The 16,448-nt window shown below is 35.4% G+C and overlaps 1 protein-coding gene across 1 annotated transcript in view; it reads right to left on the bottom strand.

Annotated features, from left to right (window-relative positions):
• The window catches only part of CACNA1D (calcium voltage-gated channel subunit alpha1 D), a 184,012-nt gene that overhangs the window by 33,797 nt on the left and 133,767 nt on the right, over positions 1-16,448 (bottom strand). The window contains exons 31-35 of the mRNA XM_035558258.1: positions 14,724-14,753; positions 12,049-12,132; positions 1,566-1,604; positions 1,019-1,147; positions 199-264 (exon numbers count right to left, since the gene is read on the bottom strand). Coding sequence (XP_035414151.1) covers positions 199-264; positions 1,019-1,147; positions 1,566-1,604; positions 12,049-12,132; positions 14,724-14,753 — 348 coding nt within the window. The remainder of the gene's footprint in view (positions 1-198; positions 265-1,018; positions 1,148-1,565; positions 1,605-12,048; positions 12,133-14,723; positions 14,754-16,448) is intronic.

Genomic DNA, 16,448 nt, shown 5'->3' with positions numbered 1-16,448 from the left:
TTCTGACTGCCAAAATCATAGCCAATAAAAGGTTTCTACATTACTCTGAAAGCTCTGCCTCATACATAGCATCACTATCAAAGGAACATTTCAATAAGCACTTTGGTTAACCGGTCTCAGAGTAGCCAACACTGAGCTTTTGTTTAATACTAAGGAAAAAAAAACAACAACCAACCAAAAAAAAAAAAAACACTATACCTGCATTCCAATGACAGCATAGATGAAGAACAGCATGGCTATCAGAAGGGCAACATAAGGCAGAGCCTAGGAAAGGGACAGGTGCATTGTCTTTCAATAATTTCACACCATAATTTCAATTTACATTTACAAAATAATTTCTCTGTACACCATAGGCCTTCCCAGGGGTTTTCTTCTTATGCAAGTGCTTAACATGTTATTACCTGTCACTCTTAATATTCTGCCACATACAATGAACATGAACTTCATTATATTTTAAATTACTTCTGCCAGTAATCCAGGGGGAAGAGCCATCTTTACCAGTTTTAGATTTTATTTTCATTACTACTTCTGACAAAACAAATGTACTTCCCACTATACTACATTAACTTCACATTCTTCAGAATTTTCAGGAGACAGGATTGAAATATCTATTTGCTACACTTATGAAATCAGTCTTCTACAAACAAAAGATTAAATTTCTCTTTTGTAGTCATATAATAAAAATACGTGGAAGTAAAAGACCTGTGTGTGTCAAACCTGTATTTTTTTTTAATTTCACAAAAAATCCTTTTTAGACATACCAAATAATTTCTTGTGAAGTATCGTAAAAATCTCATTGTAACAGTTAAACTTATTTGACAAAGAATGACCCCTGGTCTCACAGAATTAACTGGCAACGTTTCTTTTAGAATTAACATGCAAATGAATTTATAAATGTAATTACTGCTAGCACGAATTTCAAAAGAAATGCTATTTGCACTCTACAATGTATTATATCACAAAAAATGGTATGTAAATAGTTGTAGTAATTAAGCAACCTTAAATAAATTTTGCTAACCTGAAATGACTTAATAAATGTCCACAATAAAGTTCTGATTCCTTCTCCTCTGCTAAGCAGCTTCACCAACCTCATCACCCGGAAAAGACGGAAAAAAGTGATGGAGATTCTAGCGCTGTCTTCGGAGTTCTGAAGAGTATCATGGAGAAGTCAAACCAAATACAAACTCAAACATGCAACACTTCCAGATAAACAACATCAAATGCAAAGGTGGAAGAGGTAAGATTTGAAAATGTATCTTGAGGACCTTTCACCTTGATAAGAATGATATGAAAGGAAAAATTACATGCTAAAAACACAAGACCTGTAGAAATGCTTCACACATCACATGCATTTCCAAGTTTTCTGGTTTGTTAATAAGGATCATATTGGGTTTGTCTGTAGTAGACTTCAATAGTACATTGACAACAAATGCAAACCACTGCATACACCTTTGTAGTAGGACAGTTATGAAAAATACATAAAAAATTGGTGGAAAATAGAGACATGGTAAAAAGAATAAACTCAAGTAGAGGTAAAACCACTGGGGTCAGTTTACTAATCTTACCCCAGACTCATCAGCTGTGACTGTTTCAGTTGGCTTTGGCTTTAAGAAATTAAGAACATTAAGTATTAAAATCAAGTAAAAGATCAAAAAATCAGCTTCACCATAAACAGAAGGAAGGACATTTTTCACTTCTAAATGTAAATGAACACCTTTCAACTCAATGTACTTCCTGAACAGAACATTAAGTACTTATTAAAACCTTCCCTTAGCATTTCACGTTGGCTGGCACACTAAAACATTGTTGGTGACTCATATTAAATCTGCTAGTATAGAACATGTTTAAGAGAGTCAACGTAAACTAAATACAAAATAAAATGCCTACTCCCATGGTAAGCCAGTCTAAATTAGACACAAATTTCCATGGTTGTATGAAACTGTAGCAGTAAGCCTTACGTAAAACTCAAGAACAAAGCTTTGGGGTCAAGCTGGCTTTTCAAGGTCCTTTTTCCAATGTGCTTTTTTTTTGAAAGTTGATTACTCCATCACTGGAATCTAACCATATTCAAGAAATTGTTGTTTTGTATCACATCAGGAGTTCTTTTAAAGCAAAGTAATACATGTGAGTTAATTCGTTCATTGATGAGCATCAGGCCAGGCGGTGCTTAAGAAGGACAGATTTTTCACTCAGCTAAGTGGCAGACAAACATTTTTAGAACAGTAACACAAAAGCTAACTTTCCCATGGGGGTGCAAATGAGAAGGCAAAATTTGGAGTCTCTCATCACCTATAAAGTACCTGTACATTTGAGCTGATATAACAGGATTGGGCATGGAGAAAGGGTTTCAGGATTTAATTGACCCCTTTGAACAGATCTGTACAACCCGCATGAGCTACAGGTAGGGGAGAGAGGCATACCAACTTCTTGTTCAGAGCCAAACTCTACGTCCTGTGAGGAAGAAACTCACTTCTCTTTTTAAAATCTCTGTTTGTCTGTCTTTGGAGAAACTGTCCCAATATCCTAAATGGCCAGACACTTAGGCAAAGCAGCTAGCAAAGCTTACAGGACCACATGTTCATGCTTGCTTGTGCACGGACAGATTCACTGCAGCTTCTTCAAAACTGGATGGAAAACTCTTTAAAAACTTTATAGGACTAGCAAAAATGGAATTTGGGAGGTTAGATCCAAGTGATGGCTCTTACTCTCTTGTCTAAAATGTACACCTTTTTCAAGTGGCACTTCTCAACAATTAGGGTCACATACAGTGGCAGTAACCGTGATGCCTCCCCAGTGCTGCTTCCAACACACTGAGGATGCATCGGGCACACTCTCAGTGCCACACTTTGCTTTGAGACTGAGTAAAATCTCAAGACTTGCTGTTACCTAGGATAAGACCCAGAGGGAAAGAAGGGAACAGAGAGCAGATGAGTCTTTTGAAAATACTAGCAGTATATCATACAAATATACTATGGTAAAATAATAATAACAACAAAAGAATAGGTAGCACTTTCTTGAATCCAGATCATTAACAGTATTTATTAAAAGACTAATTGTTTTATTTGTTACTTTTTTTCAAAACATATATAATGAAGGTATCAAAAGTGGCTAAAAAAATGAGGTAAAAATAACCATTTGTTCAACTATATGCAATATCTATATGTGCATTACTGCCCTGCTAGGATTTCAGTATTTTCTGAAACAGTTCTAAAACTGTTTTAGGGGTTATTACTAAAGCAAGGCATTAATGTTAACAAAAACCCAGATCTCATCATCAGACTTTAGTAAGCAGACTTTAGTAAGTTTGTAAAATCAGCTATCATGTCTAAGCTTTGTAAGCACTTGTATAAAACACACACAAATAAAATGCTGTCAATAAAAGAGAGTTGCTGCATTAGAAGTGCCCTGCATATTTCAACAATTTGAAATAAAATCACCAAAATATTGATTAAGGAGAAATCCATAATCACAAACATCATAGATGCCAAAATATCACAAACATCATAAACGTCAAAACACCACACAATGCTTAAACAATCTTACAAGGCTGTCTAACTACATCAGCAATAAACCTGTACTAGTGCACACAGACCCACATTGTTACTGATTTTTCGGTACAGAAATAATTCCTCTTTATCTGAAACTTTTAAAGGAAACAGGTTTCATTACAACTTCTGCAGACGAGGCCTGAAATTTCATATTAATCTCTGATAACTGGCATGCTGAGACAGATAGTCCTAATCATTAATCAAATTAATTAGCATTCAATATTTTGTGTTATCAAAAATTAAATGAAGTATTTGACAGAAAGAGAACATATTAAATTACAACATCTTCACAAGCTGGCACTAAAAGAATGAAATAAAATGCTGGATTTTGCATTTGGGATCTTTCCCCACTAGGAGAACGATTGGGCCCCAATAATCTAGGAATGGTATTAGGATAACAATGTATAATGGAATATATAATATCAGAATAAGCATACTTTAGTTCTACAGATTTTTAATTTTGTTCCAAATGAAAAAAAAAAATGAAGAAAGCGCATGCATTAAGATCACTGGATTTGGTTATTAAAAAACTCATAAAAGGAAGAATAGGTTAAAAAAATACAACTTTTCCTGCATATTATGATTTTAATAAATGCTTAATTCCCAGTTTTTACACTGTAGACAGAGATCAGATTACCAAAACTGCATGTGAACAGTTCTACTTCCTACTGCAAGTGCTAAGGAGTGATGAGTGTAAAAGCCTTTTTTTTTTTTTTTTTTTGATGTGATGGCTGATCAGCTGCTGTTGGGCAGTGGTAGGATGTCAAATGCAAGCAGTAAGAGCAGGCCAGGAAAATGCCCTGCTCACAAAAGAGAAATTGTGCAAAAACACCGGGGTGCTGAGATGGGGACAGATGTTAGAAACAAAGAATGCAAACAAACACCTGGTACCTGAGGAGTATTTTCCACTGGAGATGAAAACATTAAACTTCTGCCCATCATTGGCCAACTCTTTTGGGTACTGACATTTTAAAGTGAGTGTATCTAATTTTTTACCCTCTCTGGCACTTCCCTCTGATAATACATCAGCTCAGTTCACACTATGAATAATAATTCCAATTAATTTTGTATACTGACAGACCAGAAGCAATATTCATACTTATTTACAAAGGAAATGCTAATCTAAGAGATAAATTAACATTTGTTTATGTCGAGCCAGCACCAGTAATAATAACATTTGGGAAACTAAGTTTTTGACACAGTTTTCAGTAACAGAGAGATTGACAATAACAGTGAACATCTGCTTCCTCCAGATAAGGAAAAAAACATACTATCCAAACACAAACTTATTTACAACATCAGTAATATTGCTTAACATGTACACACACAAGTAGGTGGCACATTATGTAGGAAAAGTATTGAATAGAATCGAGATGGGGCAGGTTGAGCAGAGTGTCTTTGGAGAACAGTTGCTGACAGGACTGCAAGTCCAAGTATTTTTTGTGGCCAGGCTGTGCCTACAAACTGCTCTCCCCTCACCTTCCAGCAATGATTCCAATACTACCCGTGCCCCAGACATGGGCACTGGCTGGCCATTCTCATATTTTTGGTCCCCCGTGGGACTACATGATTTTGAAGATGGCAGCTGTGCTTCTGGCATCACTGCTAGAAGTCTGGTAATGGGCACGAGGTTAGAGCAGAGCTAGAATATTTATTTTTATATGAGCACCTTCTGCTTTCACCCCTTGCCCAACAGATGCACTGCGATGAGGTAAATGAGGACAGAGACTGGCTTAATTATTCTCCTTTCTGTCAGCCATGTGCCAGCTACACTGAGAGCCTAGTTCAGCAAAGCACCTCATCTCTCTGTAAATTTAAGCCACTTCTTAAATACTTCAAATAGACTCTAAATCAGTAATATATATTTATTTTTCTTAATCACAGCTTAATACAGCAGTTTTCTTCCCAAAATAATCCTAACCCTCAAAAAAAGATTAACCAATGATCAGCCAAAATTTCTGATTCACTAATTAAAATATTTGCAACCTGCTGGTATTTATTGCTGCTTACAAAAAATTTAGCACGTTTCCTAAACTGTAACTCCTCTTTCCATCTCTTCATATTGCAACTAAAGCTCCAAATAAACATCCTAACTTTGGAAAAGCTTCAATGTCAAAACTGTGATCAGTGTGAAACTGATTGCATCATGCATTGGAAGCAAACCATAGTGCTGTGTTTAAGGAAAAAATAAAATAATAGTTTAAAAAAAAACATGGTGCAAAACTGTGGATGTTAGTAGGCAGTTCTGATCAAATATTTCTTGTTATATTTTGTGCCAAAGTGTACTACAGTATGCAAAGCAAATTAACACATAATGATGATGGAATCACGATTGCAAATATAGCAGGAAATATGCAAATGACAAATACATACAATGACAGTAACATACACAGGAAAGCATTCAGGTTGCCAAAATATCTTCAGAAACATGTAGTGTATGTGCACCTACGTATGTACACGATTCCTTCAGAGAATAATTACTGGGATTCAAATTTGCTACTAAGTAATTAGTAGTAATTCTTATCACTCTCTGTATTCATGTTGGACATGAATCAAATGCCCATATGCAGTAAAAACTTTGAGTCAATGTGAAGAACCCCAAGATAGTAGATTAAGAAGCATATTTTCCTCGTTTCCTAGAGTATTTAATACTCTAAATTCGTAACATCTGTTGATGACATGGGATACTGTTCTCATAACAGTCCAAAAAATATTCAGTTGTACAATAACTAAATTGTCAGTATTAACATCTTCATGGAAGCAATTCCAAAACCGGAATCCAGAATCTCTTACAGGAGGTGGATGTGAGTTATGCAAGAGCGAGCCCCAGCCGTCCCAGCAGACACTCCACAAGCAGCCTAGCAAACAAAAAGTCTCCCACTGTCCTCAAGTCAGTGTTACACACTGCATAGTGCTGAAATGGTGACAATTTGGCTCCTTCCTGCCAAATGACAGAATATCTGATTCTGGTTTTGCAAGAGACATTTTTTGGTCGATCTTGTTGCTACTAACCACTGTTAGCTGTTACGGTAGTGTAAGCATTGAGTAAGTCTCACACGTTTACAGTGTTGAGCTCCATATGAATAGATCTTTCTGAGGAGCTCAGGAGGAAGATATCAATGCTCTTCTTTGAAGTCCTGCTTCAGCAAAGAACCTGAATCTTACTGAACTTGAAGCATAAGATTAGGTTCACAGGAGCTGCATAAGACATTTTCACAAATGAAAAGGAAAGTGAACTCTCCATCATTTTCTTGACATTTTGGCAGCACATGAATGGTGAAAGAAATGTAAAAAAAAAAAATGTGAATCAAAACCTCTGAATCTACTACTGTATATCAGTGTGATCATGCCTTTAAGTCATCCAGTGCTGGTCATCCAAATGGTTTCTGAACCATCAAATATGAAGATAATTTTTGTACAGTCAGACCAGGTTGAACCATGCCTATTATTTCCATTTAAGAGCTTATTCATTTACTCGGAATTTATTTCCACTTATTTCTCTCTCATTGCCTTAAGTTAAGGATGTTCGTCTCCCAGAATGGGCTGACCACATATTGAGTCTCACAACCACCACCCTGTTTTTTTTTGTTTTGTTTTTTCTTTTTTTAAGTTAAAAGGAACCATTTTTATGACCACACAAGATCTTGTGTGTCATGTGAAATTTTTTAAAAACAAAAGGTTACAAAAAAGCCAAAGTAATTATATAGATTTTAGTAGTGCTTTTAAATTTTGTATTTCTATTCCATATATATATTTACTTATATATACTTGCCTCTAAAAATTTCTAAAAATAAAATGAACATGAAAACCAATTAGGCTCATAAAGAGAACTGGTTAAAGGAAAGGATATTAAATGACAAAGTGAAAAAAAAATCATAGAAAATAGTGTGTTGCCAAAATATATGTTGCTCTGAGGTGGTTCATTTCTGGAGCCGGTCACTGATCCAGTCCTTGAGGATGCTAAGCAGTCCTGTAAATTGCTGAACACCTTAAATACACTGATTTCCATGGGCACTGAGATATTCAAAGCACAGTAATTTCCTGGATAGCATGTAAATGAGAGGTTACTGGATCAGAAGAATCAGCCTCAGGGCACCATACACATTATCATAAAATTTCAAAAAAATAAGAAAAGGAACAGCAAAATAAAAAGAACACAATTTCCAAAACCTAATACTGAAATCAAGGAGATATGTAACTAGAAAGTCTAACCCACTCACTTGAAAAAAACTGGGTCAGATGCAATATTGTTAAAATTGCTGGCCTTTGGAATTAGTCTGAACGTATACAGCTAAAATGTCACAATGAGGTCAAGTTGTTCCCACCGCATGAGGCAATTATGTACGCAAATCAATAAGAATGTTTAATTAATCTCAAGTCTCTGTACGTTATTTTAGGTATTCACATCTTTTTAAATCTTCATTTATACCAACCAACTAAGAGGGCTGCAACTTGATCAATTACAACAGCAACAAGATCCAGGTTTACATCAGTGCTAGCAGATTACACTGTTTCAGACCAGCCCTCAAACAAGGCTGAGCTTCCTCGGTTTAAGTAGTTTCTCTACTGGGAATTTTTACAGGTGCCATTTCAATGGTGCCTGAAATCCCATTGAAAACAAAGCCTTGTTAGCATCTTAGCAGAGCTGTGGATTTCCCAGGATCACTGTCATTGTTAGATAAAAGTACGGATGGAATAGTATATTTCCAAATGCTGAAGAAAATATTGAGAAAGAGATTCTAAAACACTAAATTTGTATTACACAAACTGACACAAAACTAATGAAGTAGGAATAATTCAATAGAATCAAAACAATAAAAGTCATTAAAGAAAGTTCCCTGGACACTGCAGTATACACTGTTTCATGCTGAAAATGGGAAATCAAGCCCAGAATTATATTGAAACTGAAACACATTCATCACTTGCACAAACAAAGCACAAAAAAAAAAGTGAAAAAAGACCAGAAACAGACAATACTTAGTACACAAACAGTCTGCTGTGCAGTGCTCAAAGACATCAAAGGTAAGCCTTTTGTCTGGTGAGTATAGTATGAAAAAGTAAGAAATGCAGTGCTAATTCTTGACTGTGGGGTGTACTGTAGCTGAAGATCACTACTTGATCTCCAGAGTAGTTTCAAGGCAACAGAGTGAATCACTAAAATGTCCGTGTTCATCACAGCTGAAAGCTCAGCAGTGATCAGTTACAAGTAATGCTGTCAAATTAACACTGTCCATACAGCAATAAATGCAGGGACATCTATAATTGCAAAGGTACATTTTGAGCTATTTTTCAATGTCTTCACAAGTAAGGACATTAGGGACAGCAGTTCTTAATGAGTAGGAGTACCACTCCTTCATTTTCTTTCCAGTGATGCAGTCAGTCATGAGACTCTTGATCAACTTAACATAAAATCAGTAAATAAAATTTAAGGTGAATCAGGCTTAAAATTATTTTGATTGTGATTATTCTTTGAGCTGGCTGTATGTGGAATTTGCAGCTGTATAAAGGAATTTGAAGTCCTTAGTGAGATAATAAACTGCGTGTGCACTTGAAGGCATTCTGCCATCTTAAAAATAAATAAATAAAAGAATACATTTGTTTTCTATATTTGTGTGAAAAGTATTTATAATATGTATTATTATGCTTACCAAATAGACTAGAACCTAAGAAGTTTAAAAACTATGCACATCACTGTTTCTCAGCAGCAGCTATTGCAGTTAATTGATGTTATCGAGGCCAAAGCTAATATGAACTGAAGGGAGACCTGTATGGGCACAGTATGAGAACTGTCTCCTTTGGCAAGCAGCCATATCCTTTCTTGTCTACTCACTTCTGCCTCACCAAGGCCCACACTTTTGCCAGTAGCCTGTGCTCAGCACCTGATCCAGGCAACTGTGAAGCCCCTGGTCACTTGTGGAAGCAGAGCTCGCAGAGCTATCAGTAGGAAGAAGGGCTGTGGGTGAAGGCTGTGTAAACTCACAGGGATGCCAAAAGTAATCTTCATCAAACCAAAGGAACCAAAACAAACCATCGAAACAAAACCTCAGTCTAGACCAGCCCAAGAAATCCATGCTCCTGGTCGGGTGGTTTACAGATCACTGATCTGAACAAAGCATTTTAGTTTCATTTTGTTTTGTTTTCTCCTCATCCTTGAATGCCTGGAACAGATTACAGCCTTTTCAAACACAGTTTCTACTCCATGTTCCTCAGCAACCTTTTTACTCTGGTATTCACAGTTCCAAAATTAAGTTACTGTCTAACTGAAGATCAGGGTATCATTTCTGCTATTCACTGGAACAGTGTGATCCTAAGAATCTGGTTCCTGGCATGAACCACTTTGAAAAATATATTTTAATATGTCTTTTCTCTGAGAAACTGTTTCAATTAAATGGCAGTGATAGCCACAGAAAGGATAGCCAACTTTAAAAAACAAACAAACAAACAAAACATACAGCATATATTTATTCTTTGAATGCTTTTTAGTTAAGTTAAAATCTGGGCTTTACAGAAGTGCTATATAGTGTTAGGGGTTTGCTCTCTACTTTCTTTTGATAAAAATGTATCTAGAACCAAACTGTGAACACTCTTAGCAGACTCTTTTTTTGATTTGGTAACTGTATGCAATGCATAGGGCTTAAGAGCCACTGTACACTGGCCCCCACTAAGACTTTGGGTATATCACAACTTTTCTGCCTTGCTTCTCCCAAATATAAGCTAGAGATATTGCAATTATATTCACCACTTAAGAGTATTTACTGAAAATTTAAAGTTTTTTCAAAGATGTTGCATAATAACTATCCCTACTGAAAAGAGAGCATTTGGGTAAGTAATAAAATCTAACAGAGAAAAAAAAAAGAATCAAAGAAAAAAAAGAAAGGTATCTAGCAAGTAGCTTACTAAATCAATTATATGAGAAAAGGAATGTTTTTAGCCAGCTCATAAAGTGGGACTGATGCACAGAAATATGCAATCTTCAATTAAGATAATACCAAGAAACCACTTATATCTACATCTTTCTCTGATTAATCTGTTCTTTGATAGCTGTGAACGTTGGGGACCTGCATCTTCATGGATATTTGTGGATAATTTTGTTCTCAGCTTGCCAAGCAGGCAGGATCTCCAGCAGGTGTAATATGCTAACTACACGTGCTGAGTCTGTGCACTCATTGAGCATTTTTGCTTGCTGAGTTGGATACAAGTCTCACTATCTTCAGTCTCCCTTTTTGAGCTCTTAACAAGCACTAAAGAGAACAGGCATTTTCCACTGAAATTTCATTTTGACTAAAGAAACATGTAAGTATGGACAGCATTTACTCCAGAGCTGTTCTGTGTTTTCTTATCTTTCATTTATCTTTTTTGTCATACAGCTTTCCTTGTTAAAACCAGCAAGTCATATAGAAAATAAGAAAAAAAATCACAATTTCCGTATCTTTTTGTTGTCCAAATACCTATACATGTAGTGGCCATTAATCAAAATTTTGGTGAAAAGATGGAGTCTTCAAATAATTTTAAGAGTAAATTGAATTTCAAAACATTTACTGCAGTACTGGAAAAGGAAAAAAAAAAGGGGGAGAGGGGAATAAACATTTTCCATGGCATGGAAGTTCTTATTTTCTCTGTGTACCTTTCTTCCACTACCTCATGAGACCTAGATGCCAAAACCACTTTATAAAACATACCTCCCACGGGAAAAATAAAAATAAAAAATTGTTGTTAAGCTAAGCCATTAAAGCAACTTAAAGATGCTTAAATTATCTGAGTCAAGCTACATACAAAAATCATTGGGCTTCAGATAAAATAGCAATTGAGGCTTCATTTCTTTTTTATATATAAAATGTTTAAAATATTTTCTGAATATAAATAGAAAGATATAATTCCATTGTTTCACTATACTGTGTGCACGTGCAGTTTTACGGGTTTATAGTTCTATAATAACAGCTTGTATGAACATCTATGTCAATATTTTGGTCTTCAATTTCAGGATAAAGCATACTTTTGTTAAAAAAGAGAATTTGGGGGTATAAAGTTTACATTTTCTGTATTTCTTGATGACAGCAATTACTTTTTAGTGCATGAACAGTTGCTACTTACATTAACTTCTGTTATAGCAATATCAACGACGCTACCAACAACAATTAAGGCATCAAAAGTGTTCCATGCATCAGTGAAATAGTGCTGTTAGGACAAGCATTCAGCAGAAAGAGAGCAAGAGAAAAACACAAACAGAAAAAGAGAAGAAAAGGACAGTGTTATAACACAGAAACACTCTAGGCTTCTCTGATGTACCACTATACAATCTTTCCCTTTTCTTAGCTAAAAAAATTGGTAGAAAAAAAAAGGCTATTTATTTCCCATATCAACATAATTGACCTATGACTGGTCTGTACTCAAACTTTAGAAACATCAGATCAAAATCTGTGACTTGTCCAGATGATGGAAATAGTGGGGAGACAGAGAAAGAGAAGTAGGGACTGGGGAAAGTAAGCTGGGGTATACTCACATCAGCTTCACTGAGAACGACGTCTACTATGCTGCCAATAACGATGAGGGAGTCAAACGTATTCCAGGCATCACTAAAATAGCCCTGAACAGAGCAGGCAGGGTGCAAACGTTTGTGATTACACATGAAATGTCAAATATTTGTATACTTCTGTTTAGTTTTGCATAAACAGAAATTAGTTAAACAAAACCTGTGATCTAATGAGAAAACAAAACAAAACAAACAATATTGCCTACTGAAGGAAAAGCAACATATATGTGCATGTGTGCATGTGTGTATATATATACACGTTATATATATACATGTACAGACACACACACAGACACACGCGCGCACTACACATGCATAACGCACCATCGGATAAGCACGACTTTGGCAAGCAAGCCATCATCCAAAACTGTTGTCTGGGACTCACCAGCAAGGCTGAAAAATTCTAACATATATAACCTAACAAGCACAACAAAATCCCTTTAACCAGATTTCTACAGGACCAAGCCAATTGAAACCTCCTTAGCATTAATGACTTTGTGATAGTCCTACCTAGGTAACTGGTAAAAAATATTTAAGGGTCATCCCTGTTTATGAATGCACAATTATTATTAAAGTAAAACTGTGCAATAAAATATTGCAGAACTGACTTAATCTTCTATTTCAGACCTGATGACCTCTTGAGGTCCCTTCCAACCCTTACAATTCTGTGATTCTGATTCTATTCATAAAGAAGGTTTAATATAGAAACCTACATTTGCTGTTAGGGCCTGATTCTGTAACCCGTGCTAGGAAGCACAGCACCTTGAACAAGTTCTTAAGGCTTTTAATGCAGCCAGTCCAACGTCTGAAAATTCATTTTCATAAATCATTTAGTCACCCTTCTGACATTTATGCCCTTAAATATATTCCCTTATGGATATGTTAGTAGCCCACTGCTGCAAATTGTTATAAACTACTATCTTCCAGCAAGAACCCCAATTACTGTCTACTGTCTACTGCAATCAAAACTGCATGTTTGTGCAAAAAGATATTTGGGAAGAAATCTGGAGGTGGGTTACAGGATCGTCTGTCACTGGGAACAAATCAAGATGTATTATGCTGCTGAAGGTAACTCTATGGATACAAGATACGTAGGTTTCCTACAGCAGGTGGATTTTGCCTAGTTATTACAGAAATTCAGAATTGCACAAGTTACTGAACTCATCCTTTCTGTCATTCAGATATAATGACTTATGAGCCTATCATGACTAAGGATTGTACGTTATATTGCAAAGGCTGCAGTGTACATGTTGTACATGTGCATTCTGCTTCCAGGTAATTCATTTTAAAGTAGTAACTTGTTAGTTGCTGTTGCAGTTCTAAAAAGTTAATTTAGCAAAAAGTTGAAAATAACAAGTATGCTGATCTTACCTGATGTCTAGTTTCACTTATTATTATGCTACTTGCTATAAGATAATGTTTTAGTTGAGTAGTTTAAGTTGTTATGTATGTTTTTACCATAGAAAAGAAAAATCAGAATTTTTTTTTATTTCTTTTTTTTAGAAGTGGACAATATTTTGCTAAACATTTTAAACTGTTAGGACTTCTGGTAACTTTTCACTTTAACAGTTACACCTGAGTACATGATGATTCAAAAAAGCGAACGTTAAATTTGCTCTTAGAAACTATGGAAGAGCTGCCACAGAAGATGACAGCTCTATAGAGTATTCTGGGAGAGAAAGCACTGAGCAGATTCGGGAAAGCCTCCTTACATTTCTAAGGCTACTCTTTGCTCCCAGAAATACTGTACTTATTAACACTACTCCATTTTAAATTTTAGCTCCTTTATAAAGAGAATTGCTATAATCATTCCTTCATTTAAGGAAGGAGCCGTAGGAGGAAAATCCGTCAGAGAATGATTATCTCTACAACCCATTGTGGCACATGATTTCTTTCTCTGGGATTAATCATCAATTCCAGTCTTGAGGCAAAAGGCAGCGTTCATGGATTTGGCTTCCTGAACAAACACATCCACATCTGAGACCTCCTCCACAACTCCCTGTCACTCCTTTATCCATCCCACCTCACCAAAACAAACCATTCCCAAAGTCCTGCTAAACTTCATGTTCAACCATCTAAAGTTACTGAGATTTATAATCCTGAAGAGATTAGCAGCTGCCAGCTAAAAACAGCAGCTATATTCTCATGACATTCTTCCTGGTCATTTATATGCCTTACTTCTCTTATTTAAAAGAAATATCCTTCTTGATTTTAACCTAATTTTATATACATACATATTTAAAAGACTACTGGCAAACAGCGAAATGATAATCAGCACAATCCTGAGGTGTGCTATCCATTTTCACCTACAAAGCAACCAAAAAAGGTTCTCCAAATAAAGGTTAATTTCAGCTATAGTAAAAGTGACTTGACTAGACATGCTACAATATAAAGCACTTAAATAACAAATTCACATTTTAATTCAATACTGCTAAAATACTTTAAACATTAATTTTATGAAACCTTTTCCATCAGTATAGACAAATATTGTTCAAAGTAATATGTAAAGCAAAAGCATACAAACAAAAAAAAAAAGAAAATAAAGATGATTTTGGAAAAGGGAGGAATGGACAAGTCACAGCAAATAAACATCATGCAAATAAGTTGTTTTCACCACTGCAATGACCCAAAATCAATTCACTTACTAGCCATCTTTCCTTTTTTCTTACAAAAATCTGATGTAAAATGACATGGAAAATCATTACAAGTTTAAGTAACAGCTGACTATCATGAAGCTGAACATACGGTATGTGTTGATGCATAGTTTTAGATTTCATTACTATATTTTGTTTTGTAATGTATTGACCATACTAAGTAACAGACTTTAGCGTATGCGGAGAACAACATGGAGAAAAATATGCCTGCTCTTTTACCTTATATTGTGAAAAATTTATTCATTTAGAAATGCTTAAGGATAAATCACAAATTCTGGGGAATATGTAGGCACAGCGAATTAACACAGAAATATGTTTCTATTGGTTTATCACATAAATATTTTAGTCCTTATAGTACTCTGTTGAAAAGTTTAGGGCCTCATTCTGCAAAGTACTGTGTGTTCCCAGTCAACAAGTGTGCCAGGCACTCAGTGTCACCTTTAATATCTATCACTTATCCAAGTTTTATATACTTCAGAGTTGGAAGGTAGTCTGCAGTACCTTAGTTTTATACAACACAGTATCACAGTAGGAGTACCAATAATTTGTAATTGCCCTAGGTTGGCGGCAACACCAAAAGCAAAGATTACACTTTTTACAGGATTTTTGTCAGTGTTATTAAGGGGACACTGTCAAGAAGATCAGATAAAAACTAACACATTCTTATCCATTCTTCTTTTTACACATAGGGTAATGGAGTTTTTATTTGATGCTTTAAGCAACTTTGAAATAATTTATAAAAAGCAAAAAATTAATAAATAACATTATCCATTCTGCTAGACTAGACGAGGTAACCCAATGGTGACACAAACAAAGGAAATGAATCAGTCTTTTCCCAAAAAACATTAAGCAAAATTTTAGGCTTGACTTCAGATTGTTCCTACAATGACATTTTTAATATTAGTTAAAACAATTCATTTTTGTTTTAAATATGTATCTAGTTTAAAATTTAGATTGCAAAGAGACGTTCACATTCTGCTTAAGGCTGCTAGCTCATTTACAGTTATTAACAAACAAAGTAATCTATGTTGCCACTAAATGATTTCATATAGAGTAGTTGAAAAAAAAGGTTTCAACCTTCAAGGAACAAGGAACAACCTTAAAGATATTTAACTCTTTTCCCTTTGTGCTAATTAATATCTGCCAGATGTGATTAATATCATGGCCATTTAACCTTGTCCTGCTAATTAACAAATTTTAGGTCTTCTGTTTCTACAAGGTAAGGAAAGTCAGGAAACGAGGACCTGTCACTGACAGTGGATTCCCTTCAAACTCTCAGTTTTCAGACCCAGGGAACCATTACAGTAAAAACATCCAATCAGACAGAAAGCGTGTTGCAACAGTTAGAACCCAAATTGTACAAAGTCTTAGAGACCACTATTAAGACACTGCTTTCAATAATGAGTAGGAAGTCCATAATACAAATGAAGAACTGTGATTTGTACACTCATGATCAGACCACTAGGTTTTGTATTTTAGCTGCTATTGCTGACTATAGGCACAAGTGTATGGTGAACCACACAAGAATTCACAATCTTTTTTCAAAGAGCAGATGATAAAATGCAGCAAAGTCTTCTCAAAATCCACTGTGTAACAAGGATATAGAACAGGAAATACATATCAAGAAATACAATCAGCATACTCATGGCACTGTGGTCTACGTAACTATCCCCTCTGGGGCTTCATATTGTGTTAGTTTTGATGTGAAATCCTTAG

The sequence above is a fragment of the Cygnus atratus genome, chromosome 10 (assembly GCF_013377495.2).
Source record: "Cygnus atratus isolate AKBS03 ecotype Queensland, Australia chromosome 10, CAtr_DNAZoo_HiC_assembly, whole genome shotgun sequence".
Classification (NCBI taxonomy): domain Eukaryota; kingdom Metazoa; phylum Chordata; class Aves; order Anseriformes; family Anatidae; genus Cygnus; species Cygnus atratus.
This window is presented reverse-complemented; position numbering and strand designations above follow the sequence as displayed.